The sequence below is a fragment of the Eleutherodactylus coqui genome, chromosome 2 (genome assembly GCF_035609145.1).
Source record: "Eleutherodactylus coqui strain aEleCoq1 chromosome 2, aEleCoq1.hap1, whole genome shotgun sequence".
NCBI lineage: Eukaryota > Metazoa > Chordata > Amphibia > Anura > Eleutherodactylidae > Eleutherodactylus > Eleutherodactylus coqui.
Window position 1 is genome coordinate 183514432 of NC_089838.1, and position 23708 is coordinate 183538139.

Below are 23708 nucleotides of genomic sequence, written 5' to 3' on the forward strand. Positions count from 1 at the left end.
ACTTATTAAGTACAGTCCTAAAATAATCCTAAGAGATAAGCATGTTGTAGAGCATCGAAACATTTTTCATTTTACATCAATTGACATTTTATTTTTGTTGGTCTTTTGCATGATTTTAGGCAATAAATCAGGTCGCAGTCAGTTTACACAGCAAGATAAACGAAAATGCAAACAATGGTGACATTGTTTATTATTCACTTGGCATGCATGTAGACTGAACAATAACTGGGTGGTTTCGATCATTCATTGGAACATAACCTTCCTCTAGTCATCCCTACTGCCACAGCTTCCTATTCAGTAAATCGTTACGGTGCCCGTTTATATTAAAGGATTTGCAGCAGACAAAAGATGATTTTTGGCCCGCATGAAAGATCCAATTAGCAATAATCTAACGATTTATCATTGTTCGTTCACTCGCTGCATACATTTACACTTAACACTTATCGAGCAAATCGCTCCATCGAATGATACGTAAAAGGGCCCTTAGAATCATTGATTTGTGTGGGCCACAGTGATAGTCTTGTTAAAGCACAATGGGATAATTAAGAATTCATACCACATGATGCATCCATTCGCTGTTCTCAGACAGCTTCACCCACTTATCTGATGCAGAACTGGTTTCTTGACATTGGTCATTTTGAATCTAGCAAAAGACAAACAGATGTTAATAAAAAGTGCCTAAGGCAATATATGCTATAGACCATACATAAATAAAATACCACAGCATGTTCTTAAAGGGTCATTTTCACTCCAAAGGAATATCTGACTAAATCCCACCAGATGGTATGCTACACTTTATTAACTGTATAGATCAGGAAAGTATAACCAAAGGGTGGTAATCAGTAAAAAAAAGTTAGACTAGGCCATCACATGTGTAGCCAAATAGGGTAACATCAAGCAGATTAGTCTCTCAGGATACATTTCTGAGCTCAATTCTTGAAATGCGTTTCGTTGGTTTCAAAATTATTGAAAAATTATGCAGTTTTCCAGAGATTTTGCACCAAAAAGCGCAATCTGACTGTGACATTTAACAGTTTGTACCCTATGATTTCATGTTTTTATGGGAGTTGTATTACAGCTCCTTACAACCTCTGAATGCTGTCAATTCCATATGGATTTGGTTTTTGGTTGGATTCCATAGCATCTTCTATGGGAAGCCGTGTTATAGAGATATTCTCCCTTAGGCCCAATGTCCACGGGCGGATTTGAATTGCGGGACAATCCTCAGTTCAAGCCGCCCATAAGGAAGCATGGGGCATCCGCACTTCAATTAACACCTGTGGATTAGATTTGTGGATGCCATGCGCAGAAAAGAAATTGCAGTGTGCTCCATTTTATGGCGGATTCCGCGCGGATGGGCTCCATAGATCTCTATGGAAGCGAACGATCCGCAATGCATCCACAATTCAATTTGTAGGCAGATACCTTTCTGGTTGCTTGGAGACCAAGTAGGAAGGCAGGGAGGAGGGGGAAGGCAGTCATTTTGGCCTTGCACATTTTTTTATCCCGCACGGACGATCCGCAGTGCATTCGCATAAATCCACACAGAGAAAACGCATCCCCAATTGCCGGCAAGCATTTTAAAATAATTTTCGCACTGACCTGCATGTCTTTCGCTGTGGAAATCCACGTGTGCAATGGACATGAGGCCTATGGCCTCATGTCCACAGCATGCACAGATTCCATGAAGAGAATCCAGCACTGCCGGCAGCCAGTAAGCCCTGCTTACCTGCATTTTCCCTGCAGTGGCGTCAGCGCGGATCCCTTCACTTCCGGGTTTGCTGTACTGCACCTGGTTTTCACGGCTTGCCGGCGGACTTGCGTAGTACAGGTTTTTTTTAAATCTCCTGCCTTACCGCGGATCCGTGGCACGTCTGCAATGTCAGCTGCTTTAATTGAAGCCGTCCATGCGGGAACCACACAAAAATGGGGCATGCTGCAATTTGTTTTCCAGACCAAAAGGTCCACAAATCAAATCTGCATGTTTTTATCTATTTGTGGACGCCCATGCATCTCTATGGGTGGCTTGATTTGCAGATCACCCGCGAGGTTTCCCCACATCAAATTTGCCCATGGACATTGGACCTTAGAGTATTTCTTGTAAAGAAAGTAGTAAGGCCCATAGGAGACACCATACAGAGGCATACATCATGTCTACAATTTTATACCACAGAGCTGCAGGCCTGAAGGTGAATCCATCTGAAGTTTTGTAACAGAAATATAGTAAACCATGACACAAAATTGTCTTTGCAAATGGAAAATTGGAGGGAATACTATATTAATGCCTTTCAAGGGGTTGTATCAAAATACACTTTTATCACCTATCCATAAGATCCTGAAAACTGGTGTCATATGTCCCCTCTCCTCTTTACTGCAGGCTCGCTGCATCCACTCACAGTTACATGGAGATTAAATGAAGCTTTGATTGCACATAAGTGGCGCCACTCCATTCATTTCAATGGAGCTCACAGAAATAGCTGAGTACAAGCGCTCAGCTATCTCCGGCAGTCTCGTTGAAAATCAATAGAGCAGCACGGTGTATGCTTGTCCGCCACTGCATTCTGTATCCTACTCACTGCAGGGAGTGTAGTAAGCCCACAATTAGAAAGCGGGTGAACACAGAACCCCCACTCTTGGGATCAGCGGGGGCCTCAGCTTTGAGACGCCCACTGATTAAGCTTTTATCACCTATCCTATTAATAGGTGATAAAAATCTATTTTCGTACAACTCCTTTAAAATCTTTACACTTAGTAGTTTTGTTTCCGTATAATTTACTAAAACTAAAGCCTGGTTTAGACACAACGATTATCACTCAAAAAATCTTTTGAGCGATAATCGTTGTGTGCTTTTTTAAAGCACAAGGTGATCGCTCAAACGTTGATCGATCACCTTGCGCTCCGAGCGGAGGATGCAGAAGACAAGCGGGGCCGCTTGTCTTCTGCAACCAGCTGTTCTCTGCTCAGAGCTCCCAGCTGTTATACAGCCGAGTGCTCCATGCGGGGTATGAAGAACGCAGATGGACTGCTCTGTTCTTCATACCCAGCCTGTCATCAGGGAGCGGGATACAGCTGAAACAATACTATCAGCTGTATCCCGCTGTGAATAACTGATCAGTGATCTTTCAGCATGCTGAAAGATCAGCGATCAGCGACGGCTTAATGAAAACTGTGCAGTGCAGTTAGACACAAGGATTATCGCTGAAAAATGGCTTTGAGCGATTTTTGAGCGAAAATTGTTGTGTCTAAGTCAGCCGTTATACATAGGTAACTAAATATACAGAAATTATACATAATAGTGATCTTACAAAGAATTCAAAAAAGATGTTGTTGTCGAGGTATTGGTAATCAAAGGACACAGAACCAGCTTTCTTCAGATGCACAGCATAGATGAGGGAAACAGTGCAGTCATCTTGATTGGATTCAATGTAGTTTCCTCGGGGAATCCAAGATGAGCTGTGAAACAAAATGTGAAGATAATGAGTATTAGTAACATTTCACTGCCCGTCTCATAAGACGTCACATCTATTACTTAACTGGCAAAACAATAGTAATGTATACTGTAAAACAAGAAGTAGTCTATAGAAGGGGAAAAGGTAAAGCTTTATATAAAGTCAGTTGAGGTTGTTACAGGCTGTAACAAATAATGTTTATGGTGTTACATTAAGCAGCACATAGTTTTTATAGTGGGATTTCTTCATTAGGTGTCTTCTGACATGTCATAGAAGAGAGTATCACCAGTATCCACATTTCATTTTCCAGCCATAAACTCTATAAGTAACATGTCTTCTTAGTGGGAAATATATTTCATTTATAATGTATAGCATAAAACATGCATGGAAAAGAAGGCGCTGATGAAGGAGGAATATTTTATCACATCTGCTACACTAACTCTTTGCTTGGAACGGCCGTGTCCCAACCAATGTTTAAATGGATTTTCTTTTGTTTGTGTAATATGAATTTTAAACATTTGCATTGATATTTGTTAGGTTTAAACAAAGCACATACTTATCACAGCTATCAGGTCTGTTCCCAGAGAAGTCAGCCGTGCTCTCCATGAATGTTGCCACATTGGAAAATCCTGATGGCATCTCATCCCATTCATCGAACTTGATCCCAGTTCCCAGTGAATATGTTCCTGCCGCACACTCTGTACACGACTGGGATTTAATATCCAAGAACTGCCCAGAATCACAGGAAAATGCTGAAATAGATAAACAACTCGCAACTTTATACTAGTAAAGATAAGCAAGGGAGACAAGCATGTAATGCAGAATGTCTGAGGAAGGACTCTGTGAGGTTGGAAAGCTCACTATAACATCATGTATTCTTGTTAACCATTAAAAGGTATCATATCTACAAGATTACTTGGTTTCTCTTGCTGAGAACAATCACATTTTGCTCTACTGGCTAACACGATACTAAACATTTTTTTTTTCGTTTTATGTAGAATGATTGAAATACAATGGATTGAACACTGAAAAACAACCGTAAATAATTTCCTCTGAGGTTAGCACATAGCAGATTTACTAGTGAAACTGGACAATCAGACATAAGCAAATACTGTAAGTCAGCCTGAATAGCTCAGTGGGTAATAGGTTCTGATGACCTAAAAGGCCCTCTATGGGTGGACATAGAGAAAAAATGCATTTATCAGCACAACATACCATAGCTAACTTGGTCTGCAGAACCTCTCCCCTCAGTGCTACAGCAAATGAGCCCACTCTTAGGCTGGGTTCACACAGGGCGGATTTGCCGCGGAAATTCTGCCGCGGCGAATCCGCCTGCGGCCGCTAATCTTGGTATTAGCCAGCCATGTGGACGAGATTTCTCAGAAATCTCATCCACACGGGACGGCCAATCCGCTGCGGTAAGTCAGGCAGGAACCGAGGCCGCAGCGGAAGAGCGAGCGGCCAGGCCGCTTCAAATCCGTTCTCCTGGCGGAAATCTAGCGGTTTTTGCTGCGGCCAAACCGCGAGATTTCCGACGGGAATCCACCCCGTGTGAACCCAGCCTTATACTACTCCCTCCTACTGTGGAGAAACGCCTGGTTTCAGTAAAATCTACCTTCCAGGATCTCTCCAATGCTACCAATACTCCCCAACCTGCAATTTCCGGCAAGCCAAAACTTATCTGTCTTTAATGACAGAGATGTAATTGGATAACCACTCTACACCATTTTTATAACAAAACAAAACTCTATACTATACAGCATTTTTAAGCAACTTTCAAACTACCTATGCAGGAATATCTGAGAATTAATGAAATATTCCACTTTATCCACTCCATACCTCCCCCTTCCATGCCACTTATGCCCATGATATTTGAATTCACCTGTGCCAACAGCCCTTCTCAGAAGGGAATACTATCGTTCGTATATAATATATTAAACCAACCTCTACCTGGGGAGAAGCTTTTGTTTATGAGGAAGTGAACCTATAGCTCGAGATGACCTCGATATCTGCTCTACGATATCCAAAGGTAACCACCAAGTCTCGTTTATGGAAACTTCAATTAAAATTTTGCATAGGATATCTTTAGTTTCACAGAGATTGCACCATCTCTATCCATCTTCCTTCCTATTATGCTTACGGGAAGGACAGGAAAAAAGTGACATGCTCCACACATGGTTGACCTGTCCAGAGGTCGAAAGACTGTGGTCACAGCTTCACAACTTACTCAACCAACTATTTGTGCGTCCGATTCCCAAATCCTCTACAGTAGTCCTCCTGGGGGACCGTCCTCCGCGATTCAAATATCAAACTGATTCAGTACATATGTATGGCCACAAGAATTCATAGTGCTTCTAAATGGAAGTCACCTACTCTCTCCTTCCCAGAGGTGCTCAATAGACTATCTACAATAATGTTATATGAAAAGATTTATGCGATTAGGAACAGGACAATCAGATTGACAATTATTTAGAAATAGATATCCCAGCTTGATATGACCCATGTACAACTTTAATCAGTACCAGATGCTACCATAAAACCTCAAAGCAGAACTGACTGAGCAAAGACTTCTATGTTAATTGGCCTCAGAGAATTTAGTGTATAGGGCGTTTTTTTAAACCAGAATTTCAGGTCATTCTGCTGAAAAGATTACAAATAGTTTCCCTGCTTGTTATTTCTTACATATGTATTGTAAGATGTCTGAAGTTCAGGTTCAATTATCCTTGTATTTCACATATCCGTTGAAAATTTATCAACCCTTATACCTGACCCTTCAGCTAATTCTAAGTCAATGAGTTGGCATATGTTGTGTAGACACTGGTGTATAGACGCATGTCATGTTTGCGCCAGGTGTAGTTCCTGTCACATATGGTGCATATACACAAAAAAACACTGCTTTATTGCCAGCTGCTAAAGTGGAACATAACTAAACAATGCAAACGGCACATAGTAACCAGTACTACAGCAAAGTGTGTGTGTCTGGGGGGGTGGGAGTCAACGCACATAACCACAAGCAAACCACATTAATTGCTGTGAGAATAACTAGTAATGTGACAAATAATATGGGTGCATGTCATTGCCTAACCTTTCAGAAAAAACAGCAAGGTCTATTCTCGAAAGTTGTGAACTATATAGATCCAGTAAGATTTACACGCAGAATGCAAGTGTGTATTAGTTGTATCAGGTAAGTTATAATTTTGCTACAGTTCATCACCATTTATCTACCTTTGTTTATTGTGAGTGAATGGGAATATTGGGGGGACTTTACTAAGACCAGCATTTCATAACCCGTCTGAATATGAACCTCACTGTAGTAAAATGTGCCAAATCTATTAAAAGGCATATGCCTCTTAATATGTTTATTGCACTTTGGGCCCCCTGTGTACCAAAAAGAGAAATCTACCCCAGCTATGAGCTGGAATGGTTTTCTGACACAATTTACACTATTCTCTGGCACAAATCTGGTGCAAATTATAGCTAAATTTGTATAGTACTCTGAGAGTGGAAACACTGCAAAAGAGTTGTCTGACAGTGGCTTTGTGCGTCAGATGTTAATTGAAAAACCACTGGAATTGCCCCTAATATAGGAGCTGGAACGGAAGACAAAACAAACAATAAAAAAAACATCCTGCAGTACTTAAAGAGGTTCTCCCGCGCCGAAACGTTGTTTTTTTTTTTGCATAGGCCCCCCCGTTCAGCGCAGGACAAACCCAAGGGATGTGTTGAAATTAAAAAAAAAAAATTTACTTACCCGAATCCCCTCTCTGCAACTTCTTCCTTCTTTTCCTCCAAGATGGCCGCCGGGATCTTCACCCACGATGCACCGCGGGTCTTCTCCCATGGTGCACTGTGGGCTCTATGCGGTCCATTGCCGATTCCAGCCTCCTGATTGGCTGGAATCGGCAAACGTGACGGGGCGGAGCTACGCGATGACGCGAAGAAGGGGGCGGAGCCAGAACGCCGCTCGTGCCCGGACCGACCAGAAGGGAGAAGACCCTTCTGCGCAAGCACGTCTAATCGGGCGATTAGACGCTGAAATTAGACAGCACCATGGAGACGGGGACGCCAGCGCAGGGAAGGTGAGTATATAACTTCTGTATGGCACATATTTCATGCACGATGTATATTACAAAGTGCATGTATATGGCCATACAGAAGTGTTTAACTTAACTTGTCATCGCGGGACAACCCCTTTAATGAAAGTGTACAGTGCTTCCTGATTTCATGCCCCCTAAAGGCAATCCTGTGAACTGCACTTCTACTTATATATATTCCTTAAAGAGACCGTTCTTGTTCTTTGGAATAAGCCAAGTATATATAGATTTAGGGCCGATGGTACCAAAGTTTTTATCTAATGTTAAGTAGAAAACCATTGCACCAACACAGTTTAGCCAGTAATCTTGGTTCAAATACAGGTTCAATTAGACCCCCCCCCCCCCCCAATTTTGGTGGATCAAGCTTGTTGAACTTCGTTAAAGGGGTTGTCCTGCGCCGAAACGGGTTTTGGTTTTTTTTCAACAGCCCCCCCGTTCGGCGCGAGACAAACCCGATGCAGGGACCTAAAAAAAAATCCGCACAGCGCTTACCTGAATCCCCGCGCTCCGGTGACTTCTTACTTACCGGTTGAAGATGGCCGCCGGGATCTTCTCCCTCGGTGGACCGCAGGGCTTCTGTGCGGTCCATTGCCAATTCCAGCCTCCTGATTGGCTGGAATCGGCACGTGACGGGGCGGAGCTACACGGAGCCGGCATCCAGCACGAGCGGCCCCATTGAGAAAAGAAGAAGACCCGGACTGCGCAAGCGCGTCTAATTTGGCCATTAGACGCTGAAAATTAGGCGGCTCCATGGAAACGAGGACGCTAGCAACGGAGCAGGTAAGTGAAAAACTTCTTAGAACTTCTGTATGGCTCATAATTAATGCACAATGTACATTACAAAGTGCATTAATATGGCCATACAGAAGTGTATAGACCCACTTGCTTTCGCGGGACAACCCCTTTAAGCAGCCGTATTCCAAGATGGCGAACTAGGCTGATTGACTTTTTTTCTTGGTGAAATTACACCCACATTTGCTAGTAGTAGAAGCAATGCTTTTAGTATCGATATGAATGCTGTAAATATCACTATAAATACAGGAAAGATCACCTGAATACAGTCACCAATCACCGTGCGTGATGCATTACTTCTAGGTTCAACTTTGATCAAAGATCAAGTGAACTTGGTTTTGCAAATCCTAAATCAAAAGTGATTTATTATTATTTCTAAAGTAATAGTGATAAAATAAAAGTAATATAATAAATCTTATTTTAAAAGAATCGTTTTGTGCAATAAGCAGATATGCATCTTATTGCCTGACCTGTGATATTACTACCTCAAGGAACACTTCAGAACATTCAAGCAAGCAGTAAATTCTTGCAAATTGATTGTAAAGTGAAAATATTAAACTGTCCAGAAAATCTGTCACGTCGCCAAATCTGACTATGCCACACTACCGGAAAATAGCCTGCTGTTAGGTTATCATTTGAAGGAGTCTATGAGACATAATATGGCAAAAGGGCCTTTAGTGTACATATTAAATATCATACTTAAAAGTGTCATCAGTAATCAAAATAATCATTCACATCAATGTCCACTTAATATACACATTATTGACATATATGGTGCCGTACGCATTAAGTACATAAATATCAGTTAAACTTGCTGATTTTGGCAGGACCAGATGACCATTTAGTGCTTATGGTGGTCATCAGACTTTCTTCTGTTAGCAGTTGGTGGAGACAAGAAGGACACAGTATGTTGGATTTTAACACTTTTACTTGTCCATTGTCCCCTCCGGAAATATAATTCTCTGCTATAGACTTGTCTCCTTCTCCACTTTCAAAAGACATTAAAGGTTGTTCAAGGTAAGTTAAATGTTTATGGTGTAGTGAAGAGTAATACCTGTCTTAAGTCTATGGAAACCTGAACATTTTATGCTGCAACTAGTATATACAGAAGTATGTGGTGTAGTGTAAAGGCCCTTTGACACGCAAAGATAATCTTTCAAATGACTGAAAGATTAACTGATCTATTTGCATAAAGTGTTAATGGCCATTAATACTCTATCATCTTCAGTTGCATGTCAAAGGACCTCTAGGAGCTGTTTACAGAGCCCAGCATGTGTTTAAACACAGACCCAGATGTGCAAACAGCTGCAGACACAATCCTTGGTTCTCTTCCTAGCTGCTGGCAGATTCCATTGTTCTCCTTGCAGCTAGTGTAAACATGCCGTGGGGAGAACATCCTGCAGTCTATTGAAAGATGAGCAAAATACATTCAAATGGAATGCATTTGCTCAGTTTTTCAGCGGCTGAATGATGGATTTCAAGTTTAACTAAAATCCATTGTTCAAACTAAAAGTGCACGATGACTTTTAAATGGAACGATTATCACTCATTTTCGGCCTTTAGACAAATTTTGAGAGATAATCGTTGCATGTAAAACGGCCTTAAAGCATAGTACTACAAGCTGAGATGCTGAAATTTGTTGGCAAGAAATGGGGAGGAAGGGGAAATTACATGCAATCGTTCCATGCAAATACGGAAAAGTCTCATCAAGAAAACCCCTTGTTCCAGTTTAATTGTAGGTGAACGGATGATATTTTCAGGCAAAGTTGCAATTGGTTATACTGTACAGTAAATGCATGGGAAAATGGAGTACCACGTGCTAACATGAATGGCCAACCATGGACAAGTCAGGTCCCCCAGAGCCAGAGGCACCCTTTGTTGACTCAGAGAGGGCTTCTAAGCATGTGATGTCCATATTTCCTAATAGGGCACATAGAAATATGCTGCCGTAATGAGAAAATTTCTTGTAATCAAATATTCTAAGATCAAAAAATTACCAAGAGATTATCAGTTTTACTGCATGTTTTTAGAACCTATAAAGAAAACTTGAGGTATACATTTTATCTTTTTTTCCCCACAATTGTTTAGTTTGAATTATTAAAGGTAATGCATCCAATGACATAATACTCCTATTACTTGTTTGTTCTAATTGCAGTTAACCCAGTTTTGTTTTACTTTTTTGCAATTACTCTGATATAATGATTATACTATTTCATCTGGTATTGGTGATGTTTTTTGTTTGGAAATGGCATTTTCTTTTTTCAACAGCTGATCACTATTTAACTAAAGCTGGATCAACAGCATCAACAAACGTAGTTGATTTAGTGTCCATAAGGGCGTATTCAGACGACCGTATATCGGCCGCGTATTCACGCCGGCCGATATACGGCGTCCCTCTCTGCAGGGGGAGGAGGCTGGAAGAGCTGGGAGCAGTGATCTGAGCTCTCACCCCCTCTCCGCCCCTCTGCACTATTTGCAATGAGAGGAAGCGGGATGGGGGCGGAGCTAATTCCCAGAACTTAGCCCTCAAGTAAACTTAAGTAAACCACATAAGTGGGGTTACAATTAATATATTGATTCACTCGATATATTTTTCCAGTAATACATGACATAAATGATTTACTTGGTGACAACAGATGCATTGATAATGTCCACATTAGTACAAACCCCAAGGTGACAACCATGTTGTCTTGGAAACGGGCTTGTCCAAAAATGAACTGGGAGATAATATTTGACCCAAGGTTGGAGCCTTTTTAACCACACACCTGAGCCAGCATCAAGTAGAGTAGCAAAAGCGGGATCCAACCCCAAAATAGGGAGATACTTACAAACCACGGGTCTGTGGCAAATCTGACTAAACTCATAATTGAAGATCTGGAAAAAACAATAGAAGAAGTTTGGGATTTCATGGTTCCTGAATGGGTTACGCCAATTAATTCAGAGCGGTCCCTTCTAAAAACAATAGCCTTGGCTGTATTAATAGTCCAAGCTTGATATTTATGACAAGTCTGTTTATAACCCCATCAACATCAGCATTCAATTCACATGATGAAGAACAATTACACTTTGTTCTGAGTAGCTCACCTACTCGTATACTTATAATGCATGACAGGGAAGTTGCATAAATCCTTGTATTACCAGCGATTTCCTTGCAGGAAGTACGTGTTGTAACCAAACCATCAGTATTACCAGCAGTAAGCCACCAATCCAAAATTGAAACCTGATTAGAATCATGTAAAAAAGAAAACTTCAAGCTGAAGGGGTTATAATTTAAGTAAAATTCTAAATCTAGTACGGTCGCTACACCTGCAGCCTACATAATTAACAGGTAGTTGATGTAGCAACTGCACCTGATCATGGCCTTGGAGAATAGATTATAGTCACTAAAGTGATGGTGACGTTTGCAATAGACCATAAATATGATTGCAATGGATGGTGAGAAATCCCCCCTCATGCTGGCCCCAGTTAGTTGTAAGAAGTATTTACCATTAAAAAAAAAAAAATTGGGAAGGGAGGTAAACAAGGGCCGTTTTTTGAAAAGTCCTTCAAACTGTCCAAATAAGAACTGTAATGTCCAAAAACTAGGACAAAGCTAGCTCAGCCAAACAAGGAGGTATAGCAGTATATACTGAAGTGACATCCGCAGTAATCCAAAGGAAATACGGTTGCCACTGAAGGGTTGATAATTCCCTTAAAATATGCTTAGTATCCTGAATAAACCCTGGAATGTTACTAATAAGGGGCTGCAGCAATCCATATCTCGAGGAGCACAGGCTCTCATTAGCATGTAGTTTTAGTAAGGAATAAAAAATAGACAAGAATGGATTGATGAGTTTCATATCTTCTGCTTATTTTAGATGTAAGGACATCGAAATGAAGCCCTTCATGACATAAGGCTGCCTGTCCACGGCTGTGACGGAATATCGCTAGCAATATTCCACCGTGGGGGAGGAGGGAGCACTGACAGGTCTCCGCGATGAGCCTATCTAATTTCCCGCAGAATTTCACCCGGTGTCGCTGCCATAGGATTGCATTAAAAAACGCAATCTTAGGCAGATGGCCACGATTTGTTTGCATGAAATCGGGCGCGGAAAACAAATTGCGGCATGTTCTATTTCTGTGCGGGTCTCGCAGAGGTTTGCACAGAAAAGTCAGTGAAGAGCCGCCGACTCCACTCTGCGCGAATGTGCCGGCTGGCCAGCAGCCGACACATCACAGAGCTTCGGAGACGCCGGGATCTGACCCGGCCGTCTGCAGGCGGCTATAGTCAGATATTTCTATGATATACTGAAGTACAATTATAAGCATTTCATAAGTTTTTAAACTTTTATTAACAAATACATCAGGTTTAGGAAAAGACTCGATATTTAGAGTGCTAAGCCCTTTTTCTTAAGACATCTGCACTTTGCCCTGGCATGCTGGATATCGGCTTCTGGGCCAAATCCTGATAGATAGCAACTAGAGATGAGCGAGCACTCTTGGATACAGCAGTTACTCAAGTGAGCATCCCTCTTCTCGAGTAACTGCTTACTGGTCCTAACGTGCTCGGGGGGGGGGGGGAGGGGTGAGTGGCAGGGAGTAGTGGGGGGGGGGGGGTGAGGGAGAGAGATCTCTCTCTTTCCTAATCAGTGTTTTGGAGTTTATCACAATTTCTCTGGGTTTTTTTTTGTCCACCTGCTTTTTGAGGATTAATCACAGTTTTTGAGTGGGATTGAGATTTTAGGAGTTTTCTGGTGATAGAACCAAAATTTAAATGCTTTGTTCACCGAGCCACTTAGTTATCACTTGCCTTGTGACCTTATGCTCCATCGAGCTGGAAAAAGCATTGTTCATCACTGAATTGTTCGTGGATTGTTCAGAGAAGTTGTTCTTGCAGGATTATTAGATACCATTCTTTATTCATGCCAGTGTTCTTGGGCAAAACTGTGAGTGAGCCCGCTCCCTTTGATGAAAAGCAATCCCACACATGAATTGCCTCAGGATGCTTTACTGCTGGCATGACACAGGACTCATGGTAGCACTCACATTTTCATCTCTAGACAATAATTCTTCTAGATGTCCCAAACAGTTTGAAGGGACTTCATCCGGGAAAATAACTTTGTCCCAGTCCTCTGCCGTCCAAGCCCTGGACTTCCTGCAAAATCTCAGTCTGTCCTTGAAGTTTTTCTTGAAGTGGCTTTTTGCTGCCTTTCTTGACACCTGACCAGTCTCCAAAAGCCTTCGCCTCAATGTGTCTGTAAATGAACAAGCTCGGCACAGGTGTTGAACCGATCCCGTAGCCAAATCGACTTTAGGAAACGGTCCTGGCACTTGTTGAATTTTTTAGGTACGTTAAAGCCTTCTGTACAGCAAATGAACGTCTCTCCTTGAAGTTCTTGATGATCCAATAAATTATTGAGTTAGGTCAATCTTGCAAGAAGCAATGACCTTGGCTGTAAAGCTCTTGTAATGCAGCGCAATGTTGACTGCACATGTTTCCGAAGTTAACAGAAGAAGACAATGATTTCAAGTGCCCTCCCACTTTGAAAGCAGCCAATCTACTCGTATAATTCAATCAGAATGATAGAGTTTTATCAGCTGCCTCGTCCTCGTTAAAGCGACCCTCCAGGCCTGGAAAAACAAAGATGGCCGAACCTTTTTTCTGACTGCCCAATGCACACTGCATACTGCTCAGACTGGTCAGTATTGCTCACATAAACAGCACTGGTCGATCAATGCATGTGTAGTGTCTTAGACTACTGATGCATACAAGTGTGCATCTGGCAGTCCAAGAATCTGCTGTGACCATCTTTGTTTCTCCAGGCCTGGACAGTCGCTTTATCACTCTCCTGAGCCAACGAGAAGATTACCGAAATGATGTTAGCAGGTCATTGCAAATGACCACTATAAAAGCTGAAGCAGCAAACTTTGTGAAAACCAAAATTGGCGTCCATCTCAAAATTGTTGGCCATGACTGTACAAAGAAATAATTATAAAACCACTTATTTTTGTTCACTATTACTTTTTCCCCAAATTAATGTGGTTTTCCATAATTGCAAGTAAATACAGTATTAACCAAGAGGCAATACATTAAAACGTAAAGCTGATTAATACCTGAAACCAACAGCACTTTGCTAGAACAGCACACCTCGGTAATTATGGGTGTTTGGCTTATACATGTAACTACTTGTGATCCACAGTTGCTCTACTGACACGCCATCCATATGAGAAATGTATTTTGTATTGGCAAGATGCAGCTTTCAAATCTCTAATCTCTGCTCTTATCAAGTTGGCATTTGTCTTATTGTTTTTAGGACTTTGTGTAACATAAAGGTAACATAACTGGATTTAATGTCATGAGACAAGTGGATGATTGTTTTAATATATAACGCCTGTCTGTGAGAATTACAATACGCTAAGCCTTCTGGAAATGTACCTTTAATGCAGGATATTATATGTGCTCTACTTTAAACTGCGGGTGGCTATGGGGGGGGGCTGTAGGTGTTGCCATGACAACCGCAAAATGTTTTAAGTACAAGGAAACCTAAAGGCTCTTTCCTCAGAAGATATAAAGGTGACGTCCGTTCAAGAAGAGCAGCCTATTATAGAGCCGTTCTGTTATATGCTCATTGTAGATAGATGGAAGAAAATGATTGATGTGATGATAACACATATACCAATACAGACTGAGCCTCAAAGGAAGATTGAAGTATGAGGAGGAGAAAAAATGTCATTGTTCTCGACTAAGTTCCCAAGTTTCTGATTTGTCTAAAGAAGAGCCAAGTATGTCCTGGAAGAAATTGCTTATATGGAGAATTTCTACAGTGCAAGTCTGCCTTGGGAAATTATTGGGATCTCTGTTCAGAACAAAGTCACTTTTTCTCCTCATACTTCATGAATGCTGGAGTTCCGCAGATATGCAGGAGGTATTCTTGTATCCTGACGCCACCGAAAGCTAGGGATTTGACAGGAGGAACACCCCTCTCACACTCCAGCTCCTGATAGGGTCAAGGCACAAAGGTCCTAAGACCATGTGCATTGAATTGTGCCTGCACTGCAGCCTTACGCATCCTTTGCTTCTTAGGCCTACATTCATCCCTGTAAATGCTGCCATGTTACCGGTGTAACATATCAGCATTTACATGCAAGAAAGTAAGGCTAACATGCAAAGGAACCATGTCGCTAAGCCTCCATGGCAGCCAAAAAGGAATCTAGGCGCTAGAGCCTGTGTGCTCCGTCCCGTTTGGCATTTCTGAGATGCTTAGCAGCCGACACAGGTGCCTTCCCGCCTCCGTCCCGGGCAGCGGCTGACGCCTTCATCCGGCCCATAGCTTGTGTGCTTCGTGATGGCGGTCAACTGTGTTATCCGTGCCGCCGCACGGTCGTGTGTTCCCTGACGGCGGCTGCCTCTCATGTCTGTGACACCGTCGTGCTTTCTCCTCTATGACGGCGGCGTCCTTTGTGAGGGCTTCTGACACTCTAGCATGCAAAGCCGGTTTACGGCAGTATGTGCTCCCTCATGCGGACCCCGCTCTACACTTCTACAAGGAGCGGGGTCGCGGCTTAAGGCCCACCGGAGGGGAAGGGTCTCTGCTGCAGTGGGGGCCGGCAATGTAATGCTGTGAAGGCCGCCCTTGATTCAGCCGTACCATTACCTTACTCGTCTGGCAGGATCTGCAGGTAACCCAGCTCTCCAGCCAATCAGCATCAGGGGGCGTCACTCCCCCTGTCAATCTGGACTCCCCCAGGACTTCCTGGTGGCGTCAAGATACACTAATACCTATGCAGGATATCCCAGTGACATCCCGACCTGGTAGTGACCTCATTTTCAGATCTGCAGAAGGACCTGTTTGTTGCGGAAACATCATTGCAGATTTCATTCATTACAGAAACAAACCGCCTGAGGTTTGGGTTTGCGTGAAACTGAACTTTTCACAAAGTTCAACACCAAACACTAATGACTAAAAAAATCCCAGCATGTCCTATTATGTCCACTGCCCGCAGGTATCAAACAGCACATGGACAGGGTGTCCTTTTGATGTCCCATGCGAGTTACACACAAGAAACTTTAAAAAAGTTAATACCCCATTCACTTTCATAGTACATTCTATTGCTGCAGAATTTCGTTTCCAATTCTGCAACCAAACTTTCACAGCAATGTCTGTAAACTCATCCTTATTAGCAACCAGTTTCCTGAGTCTTTTATTGGCATTCTGACACAATGTCACATCCAACCAGTAACAAATTACTGCAACCATCAGTCCTACATAGTGTTAATAAATTATTGATAACATTTTATATCCTGACACAATGACAAGTGATATCTGAAGATGCTGATGAAATTACATTTCAGGGTTTGGATTTACGAATACACTGCTGCTTCATTATTCATTATAGAAAAATACATGAAATTAAGGTCAAAAGTCCCATACTACCAGTATATACAGTATCTGCCCACAAAACCTGGATTATAGAGGCTTAACAGCAATAGAATACATAAACAGATGTCTGGATGCTCTGGGCTCTCAATACCAGTACATCCCCTACATCAGGCACACTGAAGACTGGACCATTTATTAAAATGGGAAAGTGTAGAATGAAAAAAAAGATTTGAGGAAAAAAATGGGACATTATAAGACAATGTTCATGATGATGACAATTAAGTCAGGCATGACACGAGACCCTGGAATACTTGCTGCAAAGCAGCCTCAAATTATCAATCAACCAGCACCACATTTAACAGTGGGTGTAAGCTGCTGTTCAGTGAGGCTTATGTAAGGGGTTAAACCAGTGGTGCTTGTCTGTGCATAGTTAAATTGTATATATGCATTTGGAAGGACCTTTGAAAAGGTAACATGTCCCTGTCAAGTCTTGTTAAACTAAGAGCAGTGCTTTGTAAGCTGTCAGAGTCTTAGAGCTAAACCGACTGGCTGAAAGGCTGGGTTGCCGAGTTATGGAAACCCCTGTTACCGGGTCTCCCATGCCTTAAAATAAAAAATCAGCGCCATTGATGCAGTTGCCTTGAGGAGAGCAAGAGATGGGACAGATTCATGTGAAGTGGGCGCTATCAGAGTTTGATAACAGTTGTGTTCAGTGTACCAGCAAGAAACTTATCTGCTGTCCAAGAGCATGCCAACTGCATCTACCGATAGCGGGCTCCGGGATCTATTTGTGTAAGGAGACTTCAGTCGGAAAAGGTATCAGCAAAGAACACATCTGGACAGCTAAGTAATGGTGGTACTCTGTTGCAAGTACGGTCAATCATTGCCCTGCCCAGTATCATGGATGATGTATGACTCACTAAGGTCTTATTCATACGACTGTATATACACAGCTATTTAGCTGCTTCCAAAAATTGTGCAAAAATCGCAACCATCTGAAGTATTGGATTCCAATGTATTCCTTCAGAAAAATCTCACTGTTAAAAATAGTAAGGGCCGCATCATTAAGGGGTTAATTGTGGTTCAAAAATGCAACAAAAAATATGAACACCTCTTAAGGAGATACAAACAAATTTTCACGTACTCAAGGAAATGAGTCATGTTTGGAAAGATTATGCGAAGGGGCTAGATCACATATGTAAATTCTTTTTGCAACTGTATGCAGCGCAGTTTAGGTATGGGTTTGGGTACATGTACAGATGGGGGAAAGAGGGCAGGACTGAGCTGAACATTTGCACCCGGGCCCCTGAACCTTTAGTTATGCCCCTGCATAGATGAATAGTAGTCAATGTGCCAATTCAAAAAAAAAGGGGTATCAAACTCACTATCTAGACAGACCACATCTAATGGATAGACTTCACCCCAGCCGGGTGTAAACATGTAGTAGAAAAATTAGTATCCAGTACACGGTCAGGTCTACATATGTCAACTTTATCACCATATAACAGAGTCTGCCCAAACACACCTCTTACATATTTCGAACAAGTCATAAGTAAGAACATTTTACATGTTAAAAACATGTAAGCGGTGTGTTTGGGTATACTCAGAGTGTTATATGGTGATCTTTTGTGACGTTCTAAAATAAAGTCGTCATATTTGGATGTGACCAAGTGCTGGATACTTATCTTTCTACTATAATGTACCAATTCATACATCAGTTTTTGTCACACAAACACATGGATTGCATAAACAGAAAAATGCAGCATGCACTATTCTGATCAGATTTGAGAGTGAGACTCAAAGTCAAGGGGGACACCAAAAAAAGGACAGAACACGGATGCTCTGTGTGCTGTACGTATTTCATCGATCCATAGTTAAGAAAGGTAGAAAAAAGAATTGGGGCTGTTGCAGGACAAAAAATCTGATGATATAGTGAAGTGAAAAAAATGGACAAGCGTACCGCATACAGATGACATACAGAACCGTACTCGGGAGGAAAAACATCCGCAAGACAGATGAGTTTTTATACAGTCGTGTGCATTAGGTCTAACTCAGATCAATTACCTATACAAGTAAGCGTTTTCAACATTTTACCCTCTACTTACTGCAATCTCTTCCTTTGACTGGATCTGGCATTCCAACGCATTGTTTTCCCGTATTTGGTATAGCAACTCTCCACCTGGATCCAGTGCTGTCACATTCTGTGTATTCATAATGATAGTCGCCCTGTAAGATCAATTATATCCTATTTATAAGAGAATGGTATACTAACACAGATATAAGGAAACATTCTGCCATTAGGGATCTTTCAAACGGGACGGAAAATTCAGCACCAAAATCCGCATTGCTAACGTGCGGATTCAAAGATATCAGAATCCTGCTGGCAAATCCACATCAAAATACACGGTTCGCAATGTAGATTTGGGGGCGGTATTCTGGGATGGCATATGCTAGTAGGACACAAAACAAATAATTGACAGGGGTGTTCAAATCCTTTTGGCATGATAGTGTATGCCTTATAGTTTGTATGCCAACTTTCTGCAAGCACATGGCGAAATTGCATCTTTTCAGGTTTTTATACCGAGGTGTTTTATAAAGTGGGTGGGACTTAGCATTAGGGGCATGGTCAAACAAAGCCTTTTACATTTACTATAATCTATACCAGAAACTGCCCTACATTATAACAGAAATCTACACAAGCTCAGAGCTGGTGTAACCTTCCATATGGCACATGGGGGTGCCACCAGATGAGACAAGTCTCTTAAAGCAGGGGTCCCCAACTCCAGTCCTCAGGGACCACCAACAGGTCATGTTTTCAGGATATCCGATGGTAGGAACACCTGTGGCAATGTCTGAGGCACTGACAATAATTACATCACCTGTGGAATACTGAGGAAATCCTGAGAACATGACCTGTTGGTGATCCCTGAGGACTGGAGTTGGGGAACACTGTCTTAAAACATTAGTGGCAGGAATGCTGGTGCATAGTTTACATGGACCGGCATATGAATTGCCCATCTAAGTGTGTATGCCCCTATGTTTGTAGGGTGACAGAAGTTTCCACACGTTCACTCGCCACCTACATTATTAACCTAATAGTGTATACAATTTGGTGTGTAGCCATGGACCTATTAGAATAACAGCATATCATTCTTTCCCATGTCATGCCACTGTTAGAACTGAATTTAGAGCAGTTGGGGGTTCAATCCTTTCTAATAATACAAATAGTTGATGTGGTCATAATAAAGACATATTTCTACATGTTATCAAATATATTTGTGCAATATTGGGAACTGATGATGAAAAAGAGAGCATTTATAATCTTCGCATACCCTCTACCCCCTTCATATCATCATCATATGAAGCAAACATGGGCCATCCATGGTTAGCTTTACCAGCAAAGAGCAACATGAATGGAGAGTTCATTCTTTATGCATGAAAAACAGAAGGGTAACTGGTGGCTACTCTATATTTGGGGGCTTTGCTATCTAGCAGGATGCACTATGTATTTGGGCACTGTTGGCTCTAGGAAGGCACATTTAAGCTGGCTATGCACTAGATAAAAGTTGTCCAAAAGAGCCAATTTTCGCCAACCCTTCTTTCAAAATTAGGGCGCCCACCCACTGGCGTTTGCGATTTTCGTGCGTGAAAAACGCCGCGTTTTCGCGGCGTTTTTCCCGCGTTTTTCGCGGCGTTTTCGCGGCTTTTCCATTAATTTCCATTGACTTTCATGGGTGCATTAGGAGAAAAATAAGGACACATATGCAACTGACAGTTCCTATGTTAAAAAACGCAACGCAACGCAAAACGCCAGTGGACAGGAGTACATTCAATTCTAATGGCTCTGCAGGAAAAACGCAAAACGCAAAGAAAAAAAAATCGCCAGTGGGTGGGCGCCCTTATACAGCAATGATTGTTCACAATGACTGACACCAGATTAATGTTGAAATATGACTTGTCATGTTGGTCTTTTCAGCTGTTGATAGCTATAACTACATGTGTATGGCATGGTCGGAAAATTACGGCCAATCATTCATCACTTTGCTCGAGTCCATTCTATTGTCTTTTGTTTTGTTTTTCTTAACCCCATCCCTGATCTGTTAGTTTGGCATATTATTGGTCAGCCTGTTTGCACAAACAATCCAATGTTTGTCTAATAGACCGCATTCTGGTCGATACTAATCTTATATGTATGGCCTGCTTTATGCTTCGCTTCTAGGTAAGCACATGAAAAAAAAATACTGTTTTGTGAGTAGGATTATATTGTTTAGGTGTTACTTAATGACAATAAAATGAAAACAAATAGAGGCAGTTCTATATTCTGCAAGCCAGGCAAAGATACTTGGCTCTGCTTTCAGATGATGAGTAACATAGAGGGAAACAAATGGCCAGCAATCTACTGACTTGTTCCAAAAAATAGAGCTACTGTCTCACTGTCTCAGAATGACTATGCAATCAGAGGAAGGCCAGTTTCTGGAAATACTAGAACAAGTCAGGGGATCCAAAAGATGTCATTAGTATCAGGCATCACACAAAGATTGATGGGGAAAATGTAAAACATTACACTTCTGGGATTGCATAAAAAATGAATTCAAATAGAATAATCAAATATATTACAGTTTTTCAGCCTAACGTTCGAAAAACCAATCCTGCGCTGTATTGGATAACATTGACAGATTGTCATACCCTATGCCATCACCCAGGAAGTAAAGAGGTATGATGATTCATGTAGCTCCCCAAGAGGATACCGCATGGAGAAAAAAGATCATCTGGCCAGGTGAACCTACATCCACCTGATGCCCTCCTACAAACTGGTGGCTGGCACCCTGTATAACCACACAGGTCGCACATAGATAAGGCCAGCCATGCCTATATGAACTCCACTCCCCACATGTATGCAATGGTTTCACAAAATTCTCCACACGGCAGCATATTCCACAATAGCATTGTGGAATATGCCGTCCCTGAATTTTATTATGCACCAAAATCTGCACAGCTAACTATTACAGATGAGCGAACGTACTTGTTTAAGGCGATTTCGCAATCGAGCATCGCTTTTTTCGAGTAACTGACTACTCGGGCAAAAAGATTCGGGGGGCGCCTGGGGTGAACGAGGGGTTGCAGAGGGGAGTGGGGGGGAGAGAGAGAGAGAGCTCCCCCTGTTCCCCACTGCTACCCCCCGCTCCACCACGCCGCCCCCGCCCCCCAAATCTTTTCGCCCGAGTAGTCAGTTACTCGAAAAAGGCGATGCTCGATTGCGAAATCACCCTAAATGAGTACGTTTGCTCATCTCTACTAACTATGTATTTTGATGTGGAATTGCCAGCAGGATCCTGCTATTTTCAACTCCGCACCAAAATTGGCACATTAGCAGTGTGGGTTTCAGGGCTGAATAATTGCACAGGAGGGCAATTGTTGAATATTCCATCCTGTGCGAAAAGTCCCTTAAAGTGGTTTCACACAAAGCATTTTTACAAAAAATGCTTCAGTTTTTATAGCACTTTTTATTGTAGTTTTTTTGAGCCAAAGCCAGTGAATTCAAAAGTGATGGAAAATTTAACCCCTTAGTGACCAGGCTTTTTTGCTTTTTTCCATTTTTGTTTTTTCCTACTCCCTTTTAAAAAATCGTAGCTCCTTTATTTATCCATCGAAGTCGCTGTATCAGGGCTTGTTTTTTGCGGGACGAGTTGTATTTTTCAATGGCACTATTTATTGTACCATATAATGTACTGAAAAACTTTTTAAAAATTCTTAGTGGAGAGAAATGGAAAAAACAACGACATTCCACCATCTTTCGGTGCGTCGTGTTTCTACGACGCACAAACTGCAACAAAAACGACCTGATATTTTTATTCTACGGGTCAGTACGATTACTACGATACCAAACTTATATAGTATTGTTTTTGCTGTAGTACTTTACAAATTTTTTTTTTAAGATATTTAATTTTTTTCAATTATTTTCTGCGGTCATTTTGTGCGCGCGATAACTTTTTTATGTTTCCGTCAACGTAGTTGAGCAAGGGCTCATTTTCTGCGGGATGTCCTGTAGTTTCTGTTAGTATCAATTTGGAATACATACGACTTTTTGATCGCTTTTTATTGCGGTTTTTCTGGGAGACAGGGTAATTTAAAAAAATGCATTTCTGGCGTTCCTTTTTTTTTTTTTTTCGGACGACGTTTACCGTGCAGAAAAAATAATGCACTACTTTGATAGATCGGACTTTTACGGACGCGGCGATATCAAATACATATTTTTATTTTATGATTTAGATTTTTTAATAATAGATATGGCAAAAGGGGGGTGATTTAAACTTTTATAACTTTTTTTTTTTTTTACAATTTAAAAAACTTTATTGATCTTTTTTTTTACTTTACTTTGAAGTCCCCCTGGGGGACTTTAACATGCGATGCTTTGATCGCTCCTGCAGTATGACGTAATGCTATAGCATTACGTCATACTGCTTTTTTACAGGCAGTCTATGAAGCCACCCTGTGTGGATGGCTTGATAGGCAGTCTGCTAAGGCAGCCCTGGGGCCATTCATTAGGCCCCCGGCTGCCATGACACCTGCACGGATCCCCCGATCTCACCGCGCGGGGGCCGTGCGGGACCCCCAAACAGCGTTCGGGGGATTTAAATGCCGCTGTCAGAATTGACAGCGGCATTTAAAGGGTTAATGTCCGCGATCGGCCGAACGGCCGAGCGCGGCTATTGCCCGCGGGTGTCAGCTGTAATAAACAGCTGACGCCCCCGCTGTATGGAGGGAGATAGCAGCGCTACCTCCCTCCATGCTGCAGGACGTAAAAACACTATGGGCCGGTCGTTAAGGGGTTAAAGGAAGAAATTATACTTCTCCTTCCTGCCTGATACACTTCTGGCTTTGGCACCAAAAAGCTACGTGAAAAATGCGAAAAAATTCCCCAAAAACTGTGTATGACACCACCGTTAAGTTGACAGTAAATCTTGGGGACACTTCAATCACAATTCATAGGCTCCGACAGCAGAGAGGCTGGC

The 23708-nt window shown here is 42.0% G+C and overlaps 1 protein-coding gene across 1 annotated transcript in view; it reads right to left on the reverse strand.

Moving 5' to 3' along the window:
• ELAPOR2 (endosome-lysosome associated apoptosis and autophagy regulator family member 2) overlaps positions 1 to 23708 on the reverse strand; it is a 102649-nt gene that overhangs the window by 56807 nt on the left and 22134 nt on the right. The window contains exons 2-5 of the mRNA XM_066592016.1: positions 18801 to 18921; positions 4006 to 4201; positions 3306 to 3453; positions 557 to 643 (exon numbers count right to left, since the gene is read on the reverse strand). Coding sequence (XP_066448113.1) covers positions 557 to 643; positions 3306 to 3453; positions 4006 to 4201; positions 18801 to 18921 — 552 coding nt within the window. The remainder of the gene's footprint in view (positions 1 to 556; positions 644 to 3305; positions 3454 to 4005; positions 4202 to 18800; positions 18922 to 23708) is intronic.